Here is a 24,113-nt window from a genome sequence, read left to right on the forward strand (position 1 = left end):
TCAATGCCTGAAAGTCCGTAAAAATCAGCATGAACGTTTTTACGAAAAAGTAATCTTCGTAAAGATATCTTTACAAAGAGCCTTGCGGTAAAATCTTCTTCAAATCTCAATCGAACCACTAAATACCGATTGTCCGAAAGAAACAGACATGTATCCAATTCGGCCGCGGACAAGATCGAGTACGGCAATCGGACCACGGACAAGCCAAGCTCGATCAATACACGGCGACCAAGCATGCACACAGCTCGGTCGCTACGTAGCGACCGAGCTCGAGCCAAGCTCGGTCGCTACGTAGCGACCGAGCTCGAGCCAAGCTCGGTTGCTACGTAGCGACCGAGCGTCCGTCCCGCTCGGTTGCTACGTAGCGACCGAGCATCCGTCCCGCTCGGTCGCTACATAGCGACTGAGCTCAGCCAAGCTCGGTCGCTACGTAGCGACCGAGCGTCCGTCTCGCTCGGTCGCTACGTAGCGACCGAGCTCAGCCAAGCTTGGTCGCTACGTAGCGACCGAGCGTGCGTTCTGTTCGGTCGTTACGTAGCGACCGAACTCTTCCGAAACGTCGATACGACACCAATTCATGCATTCTCGTCTATCCTACGATGCTATCTCCCGAAGACCGTAGCGAACTCAATTCATGTCTTCCGACCATTCTAAGACATCAATCAAACTTTGCGGGAAAAACCGCGGAAAGTTCATTCTTTATCGAAAGAAGTCGTAATAAATGTTTCGAGTCGGAAGACGGCCCAAAGGGACCTAAGACACGACTCGAGGCCCAACTTACGATTTCTTAACCAAAAGCCCATAAACCGTATGACGGTTTACGCTTGGCGCGCAAGGAAGGATAAATGTCAAGTTTCCACGGATAAATACGAAATTTTGAGGATAAATACGAAGATCGGAAAAAATGGAATATCTCCATTTTATGCTATGACGGCTTAAGGACAGAAGAGTAAAAGCGTAAACCGACCTTGGAGCTAGTATATAAGGAGTCCTAAGCAAGAGGCATGGAGAAAATTTTTTAGACTCGGAATTCTCTGCACTTAGAAGCTTTAGGCTTTATTCTCGACAAGTTCGGTTTCTATGACAGGCACTCAATTACTAGACGAACTCGCCCAGGCAGTTCGATCTCTTGTCCATCTCTATCAATTGAACTACGTTCGGCTTGATCCTCGAAAGGGGTACGTAGGCAGCCTTTAACAAGGTTCCGAAATCAATCAAAAACCTTTTCTGTATCTATTTCGTCCTTTGTTATCGAGCTGCGACTCAACTAAGTTTGAGCTATTAGGCCGCTAGAACTAAGTAACTCGCTGACAGCCTTTGCGGCCAAAGCTTTCATGATCTCTTGTAATGATCGCAATGCTCTTACGCGGACTCGAAATAAGATATACTGTTTTCTCTAAACTCGTTTGTTATCTTTTCATGATTTCCACATATATTGGGTAACTTGTCGTTGGCTCTCGCAGAGATCCGGGACCTCTGGGAAATTAGGGTTTTCATAGTTTCCTTATTTAATCGGAAATCGATGGTGCGAATTTCGGTTCCCACAGTTTGGCGCTAGAAGGAGGGGGGGTTACGGATTACTCTTACTCATGGCCGTAAAACGCTTGATCGAAACGATGTCTGGATATATGAAAGACAAACTTGCAGCACTGACTGCTCCTATGGTTAACGCTTACGCAAACGCCGTATTGTTCAGCAAAATCGAAAACTTAGTCGCGACCTTCCGCCACAGGAAGAGCACTAAAACAAGCTCGCGATTTCTCTTTCTAAACATAAAGGGAAACAATAAATCTTATCAAACCCCGTAAGTTTGGCTCATTACCGAACAAAAGAAATCTCGATGCGTAAGGGTTTTACCAAAACACGTTTTCCGAAAACATTTCGGAAGGATAAAACTTGTTCTCCCAAAAACCGCTGAAAAACCCCTAGGCTAATCACGGAAAACGGAAACACAACAAAACGATTACACAGCTCGGTCGCTACGTAGCGACCGAGCAAGCACACGCTGCTCGGTCGCTACATAGCGACCGAGCACGCACACGGCTCGGTCGCTACGTAGCGACCGAGCACACACACTGCTCGGTCGCTACGTAGCGACCGAGCACACACACTGCTCGGTCGCTACGTAGCGACCGAGCACACACACACTGCTCGGTCGCTACGTAGCGACCGAGCACGCACAGCTCGTTCGCTACGTAGCGACCGAGCATGCACACACTGCTCGGTCACTACGTAGTGACCGAGCACACACACTGCTCGGTCGCTACGTAGCGACCGAGCACACACACTGCTCGGTCGCTACGTAGCGACCGAGCACACACACTGCTCAGTCGCTACGTAGCGACCGAGCACGCACACACTGCTCGGTCGCTACGTAGCGACCGAGCACGCACAGCTCGGTCGTTAGCGACCGAGCACGCACACGGCTCGGTCGCTACGTAGCGACCGAGCACACACACCGCTCGGTCGCTACGTAGCGACCGAGCTCAAACCAACTCTCCACTCGCTACGTAGCGACCTGTAAAGCCTCAGAAAGGTCCTCCTTTGGGTTCTCTTTTGAATCCTCATCGAAACGCTTTTCGTTTCGTCTCAATCGGAGTTTCCATTGAGATTTTACGACGAAAACAAGTAGGACTCTTCTTGGCTTGCTTCCACTCGCTACGTAGCGAGCTGTCAGACCGTCAGTCGCTACGTAGCGACCTGTATAGCCTCAGAAAGGTCCTCCCTTGGGTTCTCTTTTAAATCCTCATCGAAACTCATTTCGTTTCGTCTCAATCAGAGTTTCCGTTGAGATTTTACGACAAAAACAAGTAGGACTCTTCTTGGCTTGCTTCCACTCGCTATGTAGCGACCTGTCAGACCGTCAGTCGCTACGTAGCGAGCTGTAAAGCCTCAGATAGGTCCTCCTTTGGGTTCTCTTTTGAATCCTCATCGAAACGCTTTTTGTTTCGTCTCAATCGGAGTTTCCGTTGAGATTTTACGACGAAAACAAGTAGGACTCTTCTTGACTTGCTTCCACTCGCTACGTAGCGACCTGTCAGACCGTCAGTCGCTACGTAGTGACCTGTAAAGCCTCAGAAAGGTCCTCCTTTGGGTTCTCCTTTGAATCCTCATCGAAAAGCTTTTCGTTTCGTCTCAATCGGAGTTCCCGTTGAGATTTTACGACGAAAACAAGTAGGACTCTTCTTGGCTTGTTTCCACTCGCTACGTAGCGACCTGTCAAACCGTCAGTCGCTACGTAGCAACCTGTAAAGCCTCAGAAAGTTCCTCCTTTGGGTTCTCCTTTGAATCCTCATCGAAACGCTTTTCGTTTCGTCTCAATCGGAGTTTCCGTTGAGATTTTACGACGAAAACAAGTATGACTCTTCTTGGCTTGCTTCCACTCGCTACGTAGTGACCTGTCAGACCGTCAGTCACTATGTTGCGACCTGTAAAGCCTCAGAAAGGTCCTCCTTTGGGTTCTCTTTTGAATCCTCTTCGAAACGCTTTTCGTTTCGTCTCAATCGGAGTTTCCGTTGAGATTTTACGATGAAAACAAGTGGGACTCGTCTCGGCTGCCTTTCATTCGCTATAGCGACCGAGATGACATCCTCACTCTCTATAGCCACCCGTCAGGCCTCAAAGGGGTCCTCCTTTGCGTTCTCCTTTGAATCCTCATCGAAACGCTTTTCGTTTCGTCTCAATCGGAGTTTCTGTTGAGATTTGACGACGAAAACAAGTGGGACTCGTCTCGGCTCCCTTTCACTCGCTATAGCGACCGAGATGACATCCTCACTCGCTATAGCGACCCGTCAGGCCTCAAAGGGGTCCTCCTTTACGTTCTTCTTTGAATCCTCATCGAAACGCTTTTCGTTTCGTCTCAATCAGAGTTTCCATCGAGAATTTACGACGAAAACAAGTTGGACTCGTCTCGGCTGCCTTTCAGTCGCTATAGCGACCGAGATGACATCCTCACTCGCTATAGCGACCCGTCTGGCCTCAAAGGGGTCCTCCTTTGCGTTCTCTTTTGAATCCTCATCGAAACGCTTTTCGTTTCGTCTCAATCGGAGTTTCCGTTGAGATTTTACGACGAAAACAAGTGGGACTCGTCTCGGCTCCCTTTCACTCGCTATAGCGACCGAGATGACATCCTCACTCGCTATAGCGACCCGTCAGGCCTCAAAGGGGTCCTGCTTTACGTTCTCCTTTGAATCCTCATCGAAACGCTTTTCGTTTCGTCTCAATCGGAGTTTCCGTCGAGAATTTACGACGAAAACAAGTTGGACTCGTCTTGGCTCCCTTCCACTCGCTATAGCGACCGAGATGACATCCTCACTCGCTATAGCGACCTGTCAGGCCTCAAAGGGGTCCTCCTTTGCGTTCTCCTTTGAATCCTCATCAAAACGCTTTTCGTTTCGTCTCAATCGGAGTTTTCGTTGAGATTTTACGACAAAAACAAGTAAAACTCATCTTAAACTCCTTGGCTTGTTCCTGCTCGCCCTACCTCCATCTTTGCGTTCACTTTCGAATCTCGATCGAAACGTCTCTTGTTTCTATCGGAGTTACCATTGAAACTTTACGATAAAAAAAAAAAAAAAAACCGCAAAGACTTATTTTTTCGCAATGATTCAGGTTAATCGTATAAAACGGCAGCGGTTAACTTAACATCTTAGCCGCCTTAACTATACGATTATGTTGAACCTTTTTACGAAAATCGACGTCTTATCTAAGGAGAAGATAACAGTCAAGTTCGGAAGATAAATGTCAAGTTTCAAAGGATAAACACCAATATCAGAAATGACGAACATACACGAGAAGAGGAAAGGGAAATGAGCAAGCAAAACTGAGAAGAGACAAAACTGTATCTTCGAGAGGACTAAGATCTTGCAAACCGATCTAAACTCTCCGAAAGTCGAGAAACGATCGCCGCGCATATCAAGCTCGCTTCCTAAAGAGAGAAAAAGTTAGAGACATGAACGTCGTCTTAAAACCGATTCGTTTCTGGCAATTTTCTCAGAACCGACATATCCCAAATCGTCAACGTGGAAACAACCAAATCACAGTCCAAGTGTCATCTATAAATCGTCTCGAATTATCGATCATTCCAAACATCAGAAGAGGAAACGTACACAATCCTTCAAAGTATCGGTTCAACCGTTTTCTTTCGTAAAAAAAAAAGGGGGAGTAGGTACGTATACTATACTCGTATATTCCCAAACTTCAAAATCTTCCGCAAATCGTCAAGAATAGGCAAACGACAATCTTAATATTCGTCTAAACGCTAGCAACATATCCAGACGATCATGAACATAATCTCAAAAACTATACATCATTTTTTGTCGCAATCATGCGTACAGAAAACTTGTACCAATATCAAACTGAAACTCGACGATTAGCCAAAGTATTGAAAGCCTTTTCCGGCTTCAGAAAGCCAGTTTCGTTTAAAGAAAATTTCTACGAGAAATCTTCAGTCACCAAAGCATTTCTTTCAGTTTCCGTTGTACCAAGTAAGTCACGGAAAAGCATCGAAAACATTTGCGACGAAGAAAACTCGAGAATAGATGTAGCATCGTGCACATTAAAAGGCGCACTTTTCTCCCGATGGTTAGCTAGATTCACCTCTGGTTGACCAATTCGTTCAAGAAACGAATGTGTCATGAGAATCCTCTCGAAAAACCTACAAAAAACGTTCTCCGACTAATCCGTATTGAAATAAACTTCGGTAACACTCCATGAGTAACTCCAAGCAACTTTCACCTAATAGCAAAATTACAGCGGGAACGCTTCTCGTAAAACCCGCAGAAACAATGCTACTTTGACATATGTATACATATCACTGATTTACGACCTTCGTAAAGTCGGTTATATGATATGATAAAGTATCGTATAGCTCATAGTCAGAAATCATATGATAAATTCTTCGTAGCGAAACTAAGTCCTAACAACCAAACGGTTAACGGAAAATCTAAACTTTTCGACAATCGACCAAGTTTGATACATTCCACAATTCACTTTAAGCCTGCTATGTTTTACCCATAATACGCGGCATCTAAGGAAAAATTCGTAAGAAAGCTTCTAGAGCTATACAAAACATCCTCAAAAATGCACGAAATAGATCTCGGAAGGCCAACACTTCAAAAAATATTATGAAGGAAAACGCTTCTTCCCATGGATAAATTTACGCTACACCTCAATCCTAATTCCTCGATCGAAAATCAAATTATTAGCATCCAAACAGGAACAACAATTTTTGCTACGAACATCCGTAGTCAAACAAGAACGTTTCTCAAACGCAGGGCTAAGACTAAACCCTTGCAACATCGCAAAACATCTTCAAGCCCGCGAACATTTCAAGCCCGAAACGCAGCATACGAAAGAATAACAAATCTTCAGCATCGCGAGACGTCGCAGACGCCTGAAGATTCGTTCTTCGACGAAATTTCTTTCCTCGATAAAAACATTTTCTTGGAAGACCAGACGGTCATACGCACTAACATATTCTCAAAACATATCCTTCGCGAAGACTCGAAACGGTATTTTTTTACCATTAAGTTTGTTGCTGATCACAACAAACTCTCAACGTCCTAAACAGACTTAGCCATCTCGTAGAGATGACTCTTGTACATCCGACACAAGGATAATAGCGCTATAAAAGAAATCCGAAATTTTGGTCCAGCACTTCCGATCTCCGGAGAGATGCTCGATTCCAACCATACAAGTCGTATAAGCCGAGAACCTATCGCGGACTTTAAATCGGTATGGAATCAGGATGAAACTGAAACGGGATACGTAAGTCGAATTAGTCATCGCACCCTCTAAAACCAGGAGTAAACCTAGGTCTTGCCCTAAACCCAGCGCACTGGTCTCTAACATCTCTAGGCATAGTATCAAACACCCTCATACGAGATCCCAAAATTTGTCTCTTTGCGAATATTCGAGAATCTTCAGAAATCCTGCAAGTTTACACACTGCGGAAAACTCTCGAAACAGATTACGGATATAGCAGTTCACATAGAGTTAGATTACGATATGACAACTGGTAGTCTTTCCTCTACACCCATACAAAATGCCATCGGCAGCAATACGCCTTATAATCGCTACATAAAAACTAGACCATAAAGGTCCCACTGGAAAACTAGTCATAAGAACCTTAACTCCAAGACGAACTACGAAAGGCTTGATCCCTTCAACAAGGGTACGTAGGCAGCCGTCATAAGGCGCAGCCCCAATCTTATCGCGTTTTCTACTTTTAGGAGAGCGAGAAGATCACTTACCACAGACCTTTTCAACCATTAATTCCGCCTAACTCACCTAACTTGCCTAACTTGCCAAGCCACTCGCTAGAACCTCACGCTAAAAGCTCATGGTTCTAACGAGCTGGGGGGCTAACTGTTGGGGTCAAAATCGGTCACGACGGAATCAATGCCTGAAAGTCCGTAAAAATCAGCATGAAAGTTTTTACGAAAAAGTAATCTTCGTAAAGATATCTTTACAAAGAGCCTTGCGGTAAAATCTTGTTCAAATCTCAATCGAACCACTAAATACCGATTGTCCGAAGGAAACAGACATGTATCCAATTCGGCCGTGGACAAGCTCGAGTACGGCAATCAGACCACGGACAAGCCAAGTTCGATCAATACACGGCAACCAAGCATGCACACAGCTCGGTCGCTACGTAGCGACCGAGCGTCCGTCCCGCTCGGTCGCTACATAGCGACCGAGCTCGATCCAAGCTCGGTCGCTACATAGCGACCGAGCTCGAGCCATGCTCGGTCGCTACATAGCGACCGAGCATCCGTCCCGCTCGGTCGCTACGTAGCGACCGAGCTCAGCCAAGCTCGGTCGCTAAGTAGCGACCGAGCGTCCGTCTCGCTCGGTCGCTATGTAGCGACCGAGCGTGCGTTCTGTTCGGTCGTTACGTAGCGACCAAACACTTCCGAAACGTCGATACGACACCAATACATGCATTCTCGTCTATCCTACGATGCTATCTCCCGAAGACCGTAGCAAACTCAATTCATGTCTTCCGACCATTCTAAGACATCAATCAAACTTTGCGGTAAAAACTGCGGAAAGTTTGTTTTTTATCGAAAGAAGTCGTAATAAACGTTTCGAGTCGGAAGACGGCCCAAAGGGACCTAAGACACGACTCGAGGCCCAACTTACGATTTCTTAACCAAAAGCCCATAAACCGTATGACGGTTTACGCTTGGCGCGCAAAGAAGGATAAATGTCAAGTTTCCACGGATAAATACAAAATTTTGAGGATAAATACGAAGATCGGAAAAAATGGAATATCTCCATTTTATGCTATGACGTCTTAAGGGCAGAAGAGTAAAAGCGTAAACCGACCTTGGAGCTAGTATATAAGGAGTCCTAGGCGAGAGGCATGGGGAAAATTTTTTAGACTCGGAATTCTCTGCACTTAGAAACTTTAGGCTTTATTCTCGACAAGTTCGGTTTCTATGACAGGCACTCAATTACTAGACGAACTCGCCCAGGCAGTTCGATCTCTTGTCCATCTCTATCTATTGAACTACGTTCGTCCGAAATCAATCAAAAACCTTTTCTGTATCTATTTCGTCCTTTGTTATCGAGCTGCAACTCAACTAGGTTTGAGCTATTAGGCCCCTAGAACTAAGTAACTCACTGACAGCCTTTGGGGCCAAAGCTTTCATGATCTCTTGTAATGATCGCAACGCTCTTACGCGGACTCGAAATAAGATCTATTGTTTTCTCTAAACTCGTTTGTTATCTTTTCATGATTTCCACATATATTTGGTCACTTGGCGTTGGCTCTCGCAGAGATCCGGGACCTCTGGGAAATTAGGGTTTTCCTAGTTTCCTCATTTAAACGGAAATCAACGGTGCGAATTTCGGTTCCCACAGCGACTGAGCGCTCGTCCCGCTCGGTCGCTACGTAGCGACCGGGCTCGAGCCAAAGTTCGGTCGCTGTGTAGCGATCGAACTCCTCCGAACATCGATACAACACCAATCCATGCATTCTCGTCAAACCCTCAAATGTTATCTCCCGAAGACCGTAGCAAGCTCAGTCCGTGTTTTCCGCTATTCTAACTCATCGATCAAACTTCGCGGATTAGAAACCGCGGAAAGTTCGTTCTTTATCAAAAGAAATCGTAGTAAACGTGCCGAGTCGGAAGACGGCCCAAAGGGACCTAAAACACGACTCGAGGCCCATCCTACGATTTCTTAACCAAAAGCCCGTAAACCGCAGCACGGTTTACGCTTGGTCCCCAAGGAAGGATAAATGTCAAGTTTCCGCGGATAAAAACAGAAGTTTTGAAGATAATTGTGAAGATCGGGAAAAATGGAGTATCTCCATTTTTATGCTATGACGGCTTAAGGGCAGAAGAGTAAAATCGTAAACCGACCTTGGAGCTAGTATATAAGAAGTCGTATGCGAGGAGCATGGGAGAGAACTCTTTTCAGAGCAAACTTAGCACTTAGAGCAATTTAGGCATTTTTCCATTTTTGTTATTTCGAGCTGCGACTCAATTAGGTTTAGCCGTCTTAGGGTTGCTAGAACTAGGAATCTCGCCGACAGCTCTCGAGCCCAGGCTTATACCTTGTTGTAAACGCTCATACGCAAATTCGGAATAAGATCTTCTTTACTCTCTTTTTCGATTTCTTATTCTTTATCGTTGTTATTCTCGTGTTCTGATTGTTTGACGTGTGGTAATTAGCAGATATCCGGGTCCTCTGGGAAATTAGGGTTTTCCTAGTTTCCTTATTTAAACGGAAATCGACAGTGCGAATTTCGGTTTCCACAGTTTGGCGCTAGAAGGAGGGGGACATTCGGATCAGTCTAACCCGCAAAAGCCACTCAACGATCAGGAACGGTATGCAAGATTCGACGTGTGCGAACGTCATCTCTTTCAAGGGGGGAGCAACGATCGATCGAGCCAAACCTCGAAACGATCTCCTTGTTATCGAGTTGACGATTCGAGATATATACGTCGCTAGAGTGCTAATCGATACAGGAAGCTCGGCCGATATCATCTTCAAAGACACTCTTGAAAAGATGGGGATCAATCAATCCGAAGTCACGAAATGCCCAAGCCCACTGCTAGGACTTTCGGGGGAAACAACCATGGCCTATGGATCGATTAGTCTCGCTGTCAAAGCCGGAACCGTGACGAACGTCACAGAGTTTCTAGTCGTTGACCGTCCCGCATCTTACAACGTTATCATGGGAACGCCATGGCTGAACACCATGCGTGCAATCCCATCAACCTACCATCTTTGCCTCAAGTTCCCGACCCCTAACGGAGTCGAGGTAATTTGGGGAAATCCGAGAGTTTCACAGGTTTGTTTCGCCGCGGAACTAAAACGAAAGAGACAGATCCTCGAAATCACTCCTAGAAAAGTGGAGAAAAAGACCACCAGCAAAGATACGCGAAGTCAGGATTCAGCGGAATTCTTCTGGCAATCTCGCAGCATCGCAGCTCTATATGAAAAACGCGAGCCAACATGCGAACCCGTGGTAACGATCTGTCTCGACGAAGCCTTCCCAGAACGCTGCGTCGAGATTGGAGCCAATCTCCGCGAGCCATTAAGGACAGAACTCGTAACCTGTCTTAAAAAGAACCTCAATACTTTCCCATGGGCTGCGGAAGATATGCCGGGAATCGACATTAACATAACATGTCACGAGCTGAATATCGACCCAACATTCAAACCCGTCAAACAGAAAAGACGGAAGCTAGGACCCGAACGTGCTGCCACAGTAAACGATGAGGTCGAAAAATTGCTTAAAGTTGGGTCGATAACAGAAGTAAGATACCCGGACTGGCTCGCCAACCCCTTAGTAGTCAAAAAGAAGAACGGGAAGTGGCGAGTTTGCGTGGATTTTACCGACCTAAACAAGGCATGTCCAAAGGATAGCTTCCCTCTACCACATATCGATCGATTGGTAGAAGCAACAGCGGGCAACGAACTCTTATCCTTCATGGATGCCTTCTCAGATTATAATCAAATTAGGATGAACCCTGACAATCGTGAGAAGACTGCGTTCATTACCGATCGCGAAACTTATTGCTATAAGAAAATGCCCTTCGGCCTCAAAAACGGCGGTGCAACTTACCAACGACTCGTGAACCGAATGTTCTCCAAACAACTCGGAAAAACGATGGAGGTTTATATCGACGACATGCTCGTCAAATCCCTCAAAGCAAGAGATCACGTGTCACATCTCGAAGAATGCTTTGCACAATTAAATCCCCATAACATTAAGCTCAACCCGACAAAATGTAGATTCGCCGTGGCATCAGGGGAATTCCTCGGCTACTTGGTCACATACCGCGGCATCGAAGCAAATCCAAAATAGATCAACGCACTAATCGAGATGGCTTCACCAAAGAATAAGCGGGAAATCCAAAGACTGACCGGCAGAATCGCAGCGCTTAACCGATTTATTTCACGATCAACAGATAAGTGCCTGCCCTTCTACGACGTCCTGCGAGGGAATAAAAAATTCGAATGGTCGGAAGAGTGCGAAAACGCCTTCCAACAGCTGAAGCGCTATTTAGCTACTCCTCCAGTCCTCGCAAAACCCGTGGAAGGGGAGCCTTTATTCTTGTACATCGCTGTGTCGGCAACGGCCGTAAGCGGAGTCCTGATCAGGGAAGAACGCGGGGAGCAGAAACCTATTTTCTACATAAGCAAAACCTTGCTGGATGCCGAATCTAGGTATCCATTGATGGAAAAATTGGCATGCGCGGTCGTAACATCGGCCCGAAAACTAAGACCATATTTCCAATCCCACACAATCGTCATCCTCGCGACTTTTCCCTTACGGACAATTTTGCATAGCCCAAGTCAATCAGGCCGACTGGCTAAGTGGGCGGTCGAGTTGAGCGAGTATGACATCGAATTCCGACCGAGGACGAGCGCAAAATCACAAATGCTCGCAGACTTCTTGGTCGAACTTCCAACGGGAACAATAACCAATGAGGAACCAAATTCCACTGGCTCCTCCACGTCGACGGATCCTCATCCAAGCAAAGATCGGGTATCGGAATCCGTCACACATCTCCGACGAGCGAGATCTTGAAACAATCATTCAGGCTGGAATTCCATGCCTCGAACAACGAGGCCGAATACGAAGCATTAATCGCAGGGCTACTTTTGGCTCACGGCTTAAAAATACGTAATCTCCACGCTTACTGCGACTCCCAGTTAGTGGCCAGTCAATTCAGCGGAGAGTATGAAGCCAGAGACGAAAGGATGGACGCGTACCTCAAACTGGTCCAAGGTCTAGCTCAAGACTTCGACTGTTTTGCCCTTACGTGGATCCCCTGTTCCGAGAATGTCCAGGCGGACGCCCTCGCGGCCCTAGCATCAAGTTCCAATCCAGGACTCAAAAGGGTAATTCCGGTCGAGTTCATCGAAAATCCGAGCATCGGACCACCAATCGTCGTCAATCTCATAGAGGGTCAAGACAATGAGGAAGAAGAAATTACGATACCACCACCATCGGAGCAATCTGATTACGGCTGTGATACCCCATGGCTTCAGACGATTCGAGACTACATTGTCGACGGGCAACTGCCCACCGAAAAATGGGCAGCTCGCAAGGTCCGAACACAGGCCCCACGCTACGTAACAGTGGACGGCGAAATCTACAAATGGAGATTCTCCGGACCACTCATGACGTGCCTGGAAGGAGAAAAGGCGAGAAAAGTAATGGAGGAAATACATTCCGGCTCCTGCGGCAACCATTCCGGCGGAAGATCACTAGCCGTGAAAATCAAACGCCATGGATACTATTGGCCAACAATGATCGGAGATTGCGAGAAATTCGCACGAAAATGCGAAAAATGCCAAAGGCATGCACCAACCATCCGACAATCGGCCGAAGTTCTTTCCTCCATCACATCGCCCTACCCCTTTATGCGCTGGGCCATGGATACTGTCGGACCTCTGCATAATTCAAAGCAAAAGTGTTTCCTTCTAGTCCTTACCGATTTTTTCTCAAAATGGGTAGAGGCGGACTCGTACGCAAGTATAAAAGACGTCCAAGTCGAGAATTTCGTATGGAAAAACATCATCTGTGGGCATGGAGTTCCTTACGAGATCGTAACTGATAACGGGTCTCAGTTCATCTCCACCCGATTCGAGGCATTCTGCGAAAAATGGAAGATACGACTCAACAAGTCAACTCCCAGATATCCGGAGTGCAACGGACAGGCTGAAACAATCAACAAGACCATTCTCGACGGACTGAAGAAACGCTTAGAGGCCAAAAAGGCAGATGGGCCGACGAACTCGAGGGAGTCCTCTGGTCTCACCGTACCACCCCAAGGCGAGCAACGGGAGAAACTCCCTTCGCTCTGGTATACGGCACGGAATGCATGATTCCCGCAGAAGTAGAGTTCCCCGGTGTTCGAAGAAGGTTATTACCCGAACGAGAGGAACTCAACGATGCTATGCTCTTGGATGATCTCGACCTCATTAACGAGCGCCGAGATCGAGCGCTCATCCGAATTCAAAACTACCAGCACGCCGCTGCAAAATACTATAATTCCAACGTACGAAATCGTAGGTTCAATCAGGGAGATCTGGTCCTTCGCAAAGTCTTCCAAAACACCGCTGAACGAAACGCGGGAAAACTCGGAGCAAACTGGGAAGGTCCCTATAAAATCGAATTCTTACGAAATAGCCAACATGCAAGGCATAAAAATTCCTAGAACCTGGAACGCGATGCATCTCAAAAAATACTATCACTAAGCAAACCAACTCGCAATCACTGAACTACGAGACGGCTTGATCTCCGCAAGGAGTACGTAGGCAGTTTGTCGAAAGGCAAATTCAGCTGTCCCCGCTCAATAAAAAGGGGGGGGGAGTGGGTACGTATACTCGTATACTCCCAAAAATCGAAAAATCCTCTTACCACGCTCTTGGTGTTTTCGACTTATCAAAACATCCTCACCCGTAAAACCAGAACGAGGTCTTCGGAAATTAGTCGACCGCTTAGGAGAAGCAACCTTTAGCATCGCGAGACGTCGCAAAAAATGCCTCAAATTTTATTTCTTCCGAACAAACGAAACCTCCGTCACAAAAAAAACATATATATGCACACATTAACACTTATTTTGCGCAAAAATATTCAAAACAACGGCACGCACCACCAAGTCCGATGCTGATCACATCGAACTCACAAACGTCCTAAACAGACATAGCCATCTCACAGAGATGACTCTCTTACATCCGACACAAGGATAATAGCACTATAAAAGAAATCCGAAATTTTGGTCTAGCACTTCCGGTCTCCGGAGAGATGCTCGATTCGTATCAAACAAGTCGTATAAGCCGAGAACCTATCGCGGACTTTACAACGATACGAATCAGGAAGAAATCACGACAGAAAAACGATAGCCGGTTAGTCACCGCACAATCCTTAAACCGAAAGTAAACCTAGGTCTTGCCCTAAACCCAGCGCACTGGTCTCTAACGTCTCAAAGGCATGATATCGAAAGATAAGAGATTCTTAAACCATGCCTCTATGTTTATGTTCGACACCTTCAGCACCCCCGCAGAGTTCACATCTCGCGGAAGAACTCTCGAAACAGATCTCGAATGACACATTTCACAATCGAAGAAGGATATGAGGCGACAACTCATCACCTTCCTCCCCACTATTCACAAACTCATAAAAAGCGCCATTCGATTGTCGTACCATAAAAAGAAAGCCGCGGAGCGGCAGGAATTCAAAGCCACACACGGCCAGTCCCGAAATACAAACAAGGCCATTCAAGGCCGAAACATAAAAACGTAAAAAAAATCTCTCGCAAGAGATCTAACCCAAGTCATCCTCAGAACTCACACCCCCTCTTCACCCGCTGCCTCGTCCGAGCCTGGAGCCGCGTTACCTCCGTTTTCTCCGACCATCGGGTCTTTCCCCTCTGGGTCTTCTGAACACGTCGGAAGGAAGCACGCGGATTTCAGGTCGGCCAGGATGAGACCGAAATCTCCATCCTCGGCCGCCATATCTCCCTTGCAGCCGGACAGTCGGGCCTCTTCGGCCTCCAAGGTCGGGGGAGTCTCACTTTTGAACGACCGAACCACGGCCACCCTGCCCTCAATCGTCGCCAAAGCTAGGTCCCTGCTCCGGATACACTCGAGGGAACCCAGGGAAGCAGAAATCTTCGGCAAGGGAGCTTGAAACTCCGCGCGAAGGGCATCCATAGCCTCTTGGATCCCGCGGCTCGCTAGTCCCGCGTCACCCTCGATCTGACGCTGGAGTCGACGCACCTCCGAGGATTTGGCCTTCCTCGCCTTCTTTTCCTTAAGCAAGGAACTCGCCGTCTTCCCAAGGTCCCTCTCGAGCTCTCCTATCGCATCCTCGAGCTTCGACACTTTCGCAGAGTGAGAGTCCTTGACAGCCGTCAGCATGGTCTCAGTTTCAGACCATCTGCCCTGAAGCTCCACCAACTCCCCGGAAAGGCGACTGTTCTCAGAACCACACTTGCTGATCATCCCATCGATCAACGATATGAACTGCAAACGGTGAAAATTCTTAAGACTAAGTCCGAGAAAGAATGCACAAAAGAAGATCGAGAATTCAAACAAGAGATAAACCTTTCCGCGAAGTCCCGATGCTAGGCTCGATCCACCTCGCTGCGAAGTCTCCCCATCACCACTCTTGGCAAGTTTCCTCTTCCGACTCTTAGGCTGAGTAGCCAGGACAGCGCTAGGAGCACGCAATGCCAGAACGATTTCTTTCCTGGCTGGAGGAGGAGGCATAGAGTCAGCGGCCTTCTCCTTGTCCTCGACGAGGATCGGAGTCGTGGAAGATCCCGCAGGTAGGGCTTGTGGAAGAGGAGCCATGACCTCGGTCCCATGACACGGGGCAACGACCTGCGCGGAAGAAGACGGAAACTCGGAGCCAGCATGAGCTAGTTCTTTTTCGGCTTGGCGACGAACTAGTTTCTCTTGGAAAGAAAGATGACCGGCAACACAAGCCGGCGCTTCAGCCGGAGAAAATAGAACCGGAGCCGGAGAAGTGGCCTCGCCCATCTCGACGTCGGAATCTCTCTTATCACCTTGGGAGGAAGACATGTTGAATGGAAAGTTATGAAACTAGAGAGGTTTTTGAAGGAATGAAGAAGGGAAGGTGTGGAGAAAATGAATGACAAGAGTTCACCACTTATAGAAGTATGGGTTCGGAATACTGTCTCGATAACTTTTGTCCGCGGAGTTAAAAATGTGAATTTTGTCCAATACGCTTAACCTTGTCAAAGTCGTCTATCCGCCCGCTAGAGTCACAACTCTAACGGGCTGGGGAGCTAACTGTTGGGGTCAAAAATGGTTGCGACAAATTTAACATTCAAAACGTTCGAGGAAGAAAATAAGAATTTCTCCGATGAGTACTTTTCGAAATAGATTCTTTTTTACGAAAAAGCTTTACGGAAGAAAGAATCGAGACGTCCGACGAAAGCTCGAAATCTGTCTCGCTCGGTCGCTACGTAGCGACCGAGCCCGAGCCAAGCTCGGTCGCTACGTAGCGACCAAGCTCAGCCAAGCTTGGTCGCTACGTAGCGACCGAGCGCTCGTCCCGCTCGGTCACTACGTAGCGACCAAGCTCGAGCCAAAGCTCGGTCGCTACGTAGCGACAGAGCACTCGTCCCGCTCGATCGCTACGTAGCGACCGAGCGCTCGTCCCGCTCGGTCGCTACGTAGCGACCAAGCGCTCGTCCCGCTCGGTCGCTACGTAGCGACCGGGCTCGAGCCAAAGTTCGGTCGTTGTGTAGCGATCGAACTCCTCCGAACATCGATACAACACCAATCCGTGCATTCTCGTCAAACCTTCAAATGTTATCTCCCGAAGACCGTAGCAAGCTCAGTCCGTGTTTTCCGCTATTCTAACTCATCGATCAAACTTCACGGATTAGAAACCGCGGAAAGTTTGTTCTTTATCAAAAAAAATCGTAGTAAACGTGTCGAGTCGGAAGACGTCCCAAAGGGACCTAAAACACGACTCGAGGCCCATCCTATGATTTCTTAACCAAATGCCCGTAAACCGCAGCACGGTTTGCGCTTGGTCCACAAGGAAGGATAAATGTCAAGTTTCCGCGGATAAATACGGAAGTTTTGAAGATAATTGTGAAGATCGGGAAAAATGGAGTATCTCGATTTTTATGCTATGACGGCTTAAGGGCAGAAGAGTAAAAGCGTAAACCGACCTTGGAGCTAGTATATAAGAAGTCCTAGGCGAGGAGCATGGGAGAGAACTCTTTTCAGAGCAAACTTAGCACTTAGAGCAATTTAGGCATTTTTCCGTTTTTGTTATTTCGAGCTGCGACTCAATTAGGTTTAGCCGTCTTAGGGTTGCTAGAACTAGGAATCTTGCCGACAGCTCTCGAGCCCAGGCTTATACCTTGTTGTAAACGCTCATACGCAAATTCGGAATAAGATCTTCTTTGCTCTCTTTTTCGATTTCTTATTCTTTATCGTTGTTATTCTCGTGTTCTGATTGCTTGACGTGTGGTAATTAGCAGATATCCGGGTCCTCTGGGAAATTAGGGTTTTCCTAGTTTCCTTATTTAAACGGAAATCGACAGTGCGAATTTCGGTTCCCACACATCTCGTTACTTTGGTTTTGTGAGACATATTCTATGAGTTCCACGTGCAAGACAGTACAGCTCTGATTTTTTTCGACTTCCAATAAATATCCTAAAACATCTTCATCATCGAAGATGTAACATGGCCTCTTATCATCCATTCCAAACGGAAAGTAACTCAGCTGAATCTTGGACGAAGCTACATCAATCTTCATTTTCCTGCATACTCTATCAACCAACTGAGAGTAAGTCACCTCCTTGTCACTTCTCATCGTAAATACTAAAGTAGAAATATGTCGGTCTTTCTGCTTCCATCGAATTTCATCTCCCACATCTGAATAACTACCCCCTTGATCAAAATATATCACCACACGTCTGTTGTTATCCATAGTTACCTGGAAAAGTATAATAAACAACATCACCACTTAGTAGTTGTACCGGTTATTCTAGTTATACACGTAGCAGTGATGACATTTGTACTAGTTGTACCAGTATCATATTGTATACGTGACTAATAGTTGTACCAGTTTAGCTAGTTGTACGTTTCGTGTGAACCATCACAGTAACACTAGTTGTACCAGTATACATATTGTACAAGTTACAAATAGTTGTACGTGTTTAACTAGTCGTACGGTTCGTATGAACAATCACAGTAACATTAGTTGTACCAGTTATACCATATTATATAAACAATTTTCCTTCCACAATTTCATGATTATAATTAGATTTACATTTTATTCAATTTCAAATCACTCTTACTACTGCAATGTCTTTGGTTCAAACATGATTCAACGTACCGAATCTAATTTGAGAGAGAGGTCTTCTTAGGGTTGCTAGAACTAGGAATCTCGCCGACAGCTCAGCTGAATCTTGGACGAAGCTACATCAATCTTCATTTTCCTGCATACTCTATCAACCAACTGAGAGTAAGTCACCTCCTTGTCACTTCTCATCGTAAACACTAAAGTAGAAATATGTCGGTCTTTCTGCTTCCATCGAATTTCATCTCCCACATCTGAATAACTACCCCCTTGATCAAAATATATCACCACACGTCTGTTGTTATCCATAGTTACCTGGAAAAGTATAATAAACAACATCACCACTTAGTAGTTGTACCGGTTATTCTAGTTATACACGTAGCAGTGATGACATTTGTACTAGTTGTACCAGTATCATATTGTATACGTGACTAATAGTTGTACCAGTTTAACTAGTTGTACGTTTCGTGTGAACCATCACAGTAACACTAGTTGTACCAGTATACATATTGTACAAGTTTCAAATAGTTGTACGTGTTTAACTAGTCGTACGGTTCGTATGAACAATCACAGTAACATTAGTTGTACCAGTTATACCATATTATATAAACAATTTTCCTTCCACAATTTCATGATTATAATTAGATTTACATTATATTCAATTTCAAATCACTCTTACTACTGTAATGTCTTTGGTTCAAACATGATTCAACGTACCGAATCTAATTTGAGAGAGAGAGAGAGAGAGAAAAAAAAATTACCCAAATTCATCTATGGAGGAAGATACACGATTTGTTGTGGATGTTTATGCTGTTTTTTTCTGCTCTTCATCCAATCTCTCAAAAGAGATATTGTTTGGTGAAGAATTGAAGTGAGAAAGAATGGTGGTTGTTACGTTAATTGAAGAGAGGAAGAAGAAGGGTGGGTCCCGCGTAAGGAGGAAAGAGAAGAAAGACAAATCGTGTGGCTCATTTTGTTTTGATCCAATAGTGTAGATCATCCATTCATTAAGGCACTTAACTTTTTTCATTGGGATCATGCAAAAGATGTTAGGTTGTAAGAGAATAAAAAAGGTGGGTTATGTCCTATAAGAAAATAATGTCCCCCTGATCCACATGCTTTATGTGCGTCTATTCAAGCACGGCTCTGCATGGCCATTCTGACCAAACTTCTCCATTCTATTTCTCTTTCTTCCTTTAGTCTCACCATCTGAATATCACGAGTCTGGATTTGAGCTTTCTAGTTTTGGGTCGTGTTGGATTTGTTTGTTTTCGTTTGTGTTCGATGTTCTCTAGTCCGGTCTGAATTTGTAGATAACATTTTGTTTGCAAAATATAATAGTTTTTGGAGTCAAAAATATTTATATAATGTTATTATAAAAATGAAGAAAGGAATCCCTGACTTCCTCACAACTTACTCACATGCTGAGCTAGGAGAAAAAGAAACGTAATCACATGTTCCTGAAAACTGCCAAAATGATTTTGTGATGTATCCACAAGACATACAATTATTGAACAACTAGGACTTGGTATCGATTCTCACAATTTAATCATGTGATACTTATCCACCATATACCCAATTTGTGGTCGTTCCTTTTCTCTGGAATTATCTTTGGAGAAGATATTAGTTTTTTTGGTGAATTCGTTATCATGATAGACCTAGTGCCCCTAGTTGTAAGGATGGACAAAATATTTTTGATCTATGATCCGATCCGTTATCAGTTAATCCGATTCAAAAAGTTCAGACATTGGTCTCATTTGTTCAGTTGATTTAAAATATTAAAAAATCCAAATCCGATTTGAATCCTTTTTAAATATAATTTTAAATGTACAAATTATTCATATAATAAATTAGAATAGTTTAAATATTAAAATATTACCAACACTATATTATATTTATCCAATGTTGAAGTAATTTTCAATATCTAAAATTTTGCAAAAATAAACTTATTTTTTCTGTTTGATAATTCTATTTAATTTATTTTATGTAATATTTAATTTATTATTTTGATAATTTAATAATATGCTTTAATTATTTTAGTAAATTCTATAGATTTCGAAATATTTCAGTGTTGACATAGGCAAAATTGGAATATAATTTAATACACTGCGTATTTAGTAACAACAATTCTTATTATCTCGTATTTTTTAGAGAAAAAACATCTTTTTTTATAAATATTATTTTCGATCTAAATTGAGATCTAGTTTCTTCTTCCTTCTATAGTTTTTAAAAGTTCTCAAGTGCTTATATTTCCATGGATAGATCGCAAGAACTGCTGTTGTAGTTGATTTTCAATCATTTATACCCTTATTTTTTGTTCATATTTTCTTTCAGAAGAAAATAATATCTTTTCTAACTGAGATTAATATCTTTTATATCCACAAAAATTTCGTGCTAAAATAAAAAGGCATGAAGTTGCCAGAATAACCACAAAATGAGAAAAGTATGAAAGGCCGGATAAGGAACTTCTCCACCTCTGCAGAGTTTGTCAGAACTCCCTTGATTGCAGAGGGCCTGGCTCTGAGAGCTGCTCTCCAAAAGTGTAGGGATCTGAAGATTGAAAGGGTAAGGTGTGAATCTGACTCGATGCAATTGGTGCAGGCGCTGCAGAAGAAGGTCTAGCATATGGAGTTCTATGGCATTGTCGCTGATATCAACGATCTAGTTCTTGCTTTTGAATTTGTGTCTTTTAGATGGATATCTAGAGAGAAAAACAAAGATGCCGATCTGTTGGCTAAGCTATGCCTAGCTGATGAACAAGTATTGTATGCTTTGAATGTCACCTAACTCTATTAATGGTAATGAATGTTTGTGTTTCAAAAAAAAACCACAAAACGAGAAACATGGAAATCTATGTGATTTTTTTTTGTAAAAAGCCATGAATTTTCTACGAATTAAACTGTGAAAACAATAGTAACGATGTTGCCACAAAAATTACCGTGGCAAAATTGCACTGAAATATAACATAGCAATTTGTGGGAACTTTACCAACAGTTTTCTATAGTTTAATCGTGGCTAAAAATTTTTGCAATAAATAATGTTAAGTTTAAACATGGCAATTTCTTGGCTAGTCCACGAAAAAACGTCCCACCAATCATTTTGGGTACTGACGACAGTAAAAAATAAAAAAAAAACCATAAATACATTTCATGGCAAAATTTGTGGTAAGTATCCATAGTGCCATCCCATCCGACAGAAGAAGGGCAGGGAAAGGTGTGATATATTAAAAACAAATTCATGTAAACACTCGTCACAAAATTCGTATGGATTTAATTGTGAAATAGCTAAGATGCTAGAGAGATAGGAAAAGAAAAAAAGAGAGAGGGTGTGATTTTAGTTAGTTAGTAATTTTTTTTTAATAGTTACCTCACACAATTTTCCAAATTCGTAGCAATTTTCAAGGCAAACTTGACAAAAATCGTGGCAAGAATCATAGGAAAAACCTGGCAACTATTATCTATAAAATCAAACAAGCCTTCACTCTCGTATTGTAAGAAGCTTGAAACGTAAACTTGAGAGAAATGAATTTGAGAATTCAGTGTCTAATAAATTTTAAGCAAGAGAGTGGATGGATCGATACATTTTGATCCTATCCATAATTATGTTTAAAGAGAGTTTATGGAAGGTGTTGAAGTATTTATCATATTTGCTTCTAATAAAAATTCTTCAATCAGAGGAAACCCATGTTATGTCCTTGTGGAAGATGTCAAAACCAAAAGAAATGTGATGCAAGAACATCTTTGAGACTCATCAACTGATTCGGCTTCAAGGATAATTATTATATTGTCAAGCTGTGGAGAAAATTACTATGATGTTGGAGAATCATCAGTGCCGGCTCTAGGGGTAGGCAAGTGGGGCACACGTCCAAGACCCACTTTTAAAACAAATAAATTTAATGATAAAAAAGGCCCAAATTTTTGTTGTATTTTTGCAATGCGGGCCCAAAATATTATATATAATCAATTATATTGCATATAAATTAAATTTATCCAAGGGTCCAGGTTGAGCCGGGCCTGAGAATCATTAACGGCTGGTCAATTTATAAGAGAAGAAACACAGTATGCTAAAGAAGAGTCATATCAGCAAAACATAAATGTCAATATGGGAGGAGACATTGGGTCAATCCATAAATTGGAGAATGCAATGAAAGTACCTAATGATGAGGAATATAAAGATCGAAGGTTTCAAACTTTTGAAGCCGCCAATCAACTACTCTATGATGGATGTATTGAAGGAATTACTCAATTATACTCGCCTTCACATTTAATGAAAGTAAGAACCGATCATAATTTGAGGTAGTCATGTCTGGATGAGATATCATAAACTTTTAAAGATGTTTTGCCACAACCAAATAAAGCTTATGCGTCATATTATGAGACAAAGAAGTTGATGAAGGCGCTTTGTCTCCATGTTATCAAGATTGATATTTGTTAGGATAATCACATGTTATTTTAAGGAAAGTCATCAGCTGTTAGTGTGTCGGTTTTGTGGAAAAAATAGACATCACAAGAAGCATAGGAAGGGAAAAAAAGTCTTCTACAACAAAGAATGTTTTATATACCTATTATGGAGAGGTTGTAGCATCAACTAGGAAACTGCATCACATTTGTGATGGCATACAAAATATGTCTCTCATGAAGGATAAATACATCACCTTTCTGACTAAGCAACATAGAAGCATTTTTACGAGGTATATCCTAATTTTGCTGCAAAAAGTTGAATTTATCTAAGATTATCAACATATGGATTTAATCCAGTTGGTATAAATGGTGAAACACTAGGTCTGACCCGTAATTTTAACGCCATATAACTCACCTCCCGGTATATGTATAAAACAAAATATTTAATTTTATGAGTACTAGTTTCCAGTCCAAGACATCCAAAGAAGATCATTGAAAATAATCCTCAGCCGTTGATTGAATAATTGCAAAGTTTATGGAGTGATAGGGTAAAATCATATGATATTCCGAAGAATCAAAAATTCACAATCCCTGCCACATTATTTTGGACAATTAATGACTTTCCAGGTTATGACATGATGTCAGGTTGGATGACTCAAAGTCTTTTAACTTGTCCATATAGTTTATATGATATGAAGTCATTTTGGTTACAACATGGAAGAATACATAGTTTCTTTGACAATCATTGAACAGTTCTGCCTATGGGTTATCTCTACAGGCAACATGTACAAGCGTTTAGATAAGGAATAAAATAACTGATTCTCCTTTACTACGGTTGACAGTAGTGAGGAAATCCTCACTCAAATAATAAACAACATTGAAGGAGTGCACAGAACAGCCGATTGTGGAGGAAATGGACACAAGAACCTTTCTCGTAGTATATATGATTAAGGCAAATATCACAATTAGGGGAACCTTTCTGTATTATATGAACCTTCGTCTTCCCCACAACTTGGACTTCATACAGGTTGAGAAAATTTTATTTGATAATCATATTAAAACTGTGTTGAATGTTCCCGGAAAGAAAACAAATAATGCCAAGTAAGCGATGGATCTACCTAATTTTTTCATAAGGAAAGAGTTACATATCAAAGCACCGTTAGGATTTGGATTTGGGTTTTATATTTGGGTTTTTATTTCAATTCAACTTGGGTTTCAATTTTGGGTTTCAAGTTCCTGCTGATATTTTAACCAAGGTGGTTCATGTTAGGAAGTTTGAGGAAGCTGTAAATTTCCTTGGGATGACCAAGAGCATCGGTGTCATTCGACAAAAGCATGGGTTTGCTTAACCTAAGTAATGGATCGTTTTTGATGTCATCAAGTAGGAGTTT

At 43.5% G+C, this 24,113-nt stretch overlaps 1 protein-coding gene across 1 annotated transcript; it reads right to left on the minus strand.

Moving 5' to 3' along the window:
- Positions 1-14,585: 14,585 nt before the first annotated feature.
- Positions 14,586-22,197, minus strand: LOC106380496. The gene is made up of 3 exons (XM_048777227.1): positions 19,084-22,197; positions 18,359-18,637; positions 14,586-17,956 (listed from the first exon to the last, which is right to left on the minus strand). Exon 3 carries the CDS (start codon positions 16,057-16,059, stop codon positions 14,821-14,823), a length of 1,239 nt encoding a protein of 412 aa, XP_048633184.1. The 5' UTR covers positions 16,060-17,956; positions 18,359-18,637; positions 19,084-22,197; the 3' UTR covers positions 14,586-14,820.
- Positions 22,198-24,113: the final 1,916 nt, after the last annotated feature.

This window comes from Brassica napus, chromosome A3, assembly GCF_020379485.1.
Source record: "Brassica napus cultivar Da-Ae chromosome A3, Da-Ae, whole genome shotgun sequence".
NCBI lineage: Eukaryota > Viridiplantae > Streptophyta > Magnoliopsida > Brassicales > Brassicaceae > Brassica > Brassica napus.

Coding starts and splice junctions, on each gene's coding strand:
- LOC106380496 (XM_048777227.1), bottom strand. CDS start 16,059: ATGTCTTCCTCCCAAGGTGATAAGAGAGATTCCGACGTCGAGATGGGC.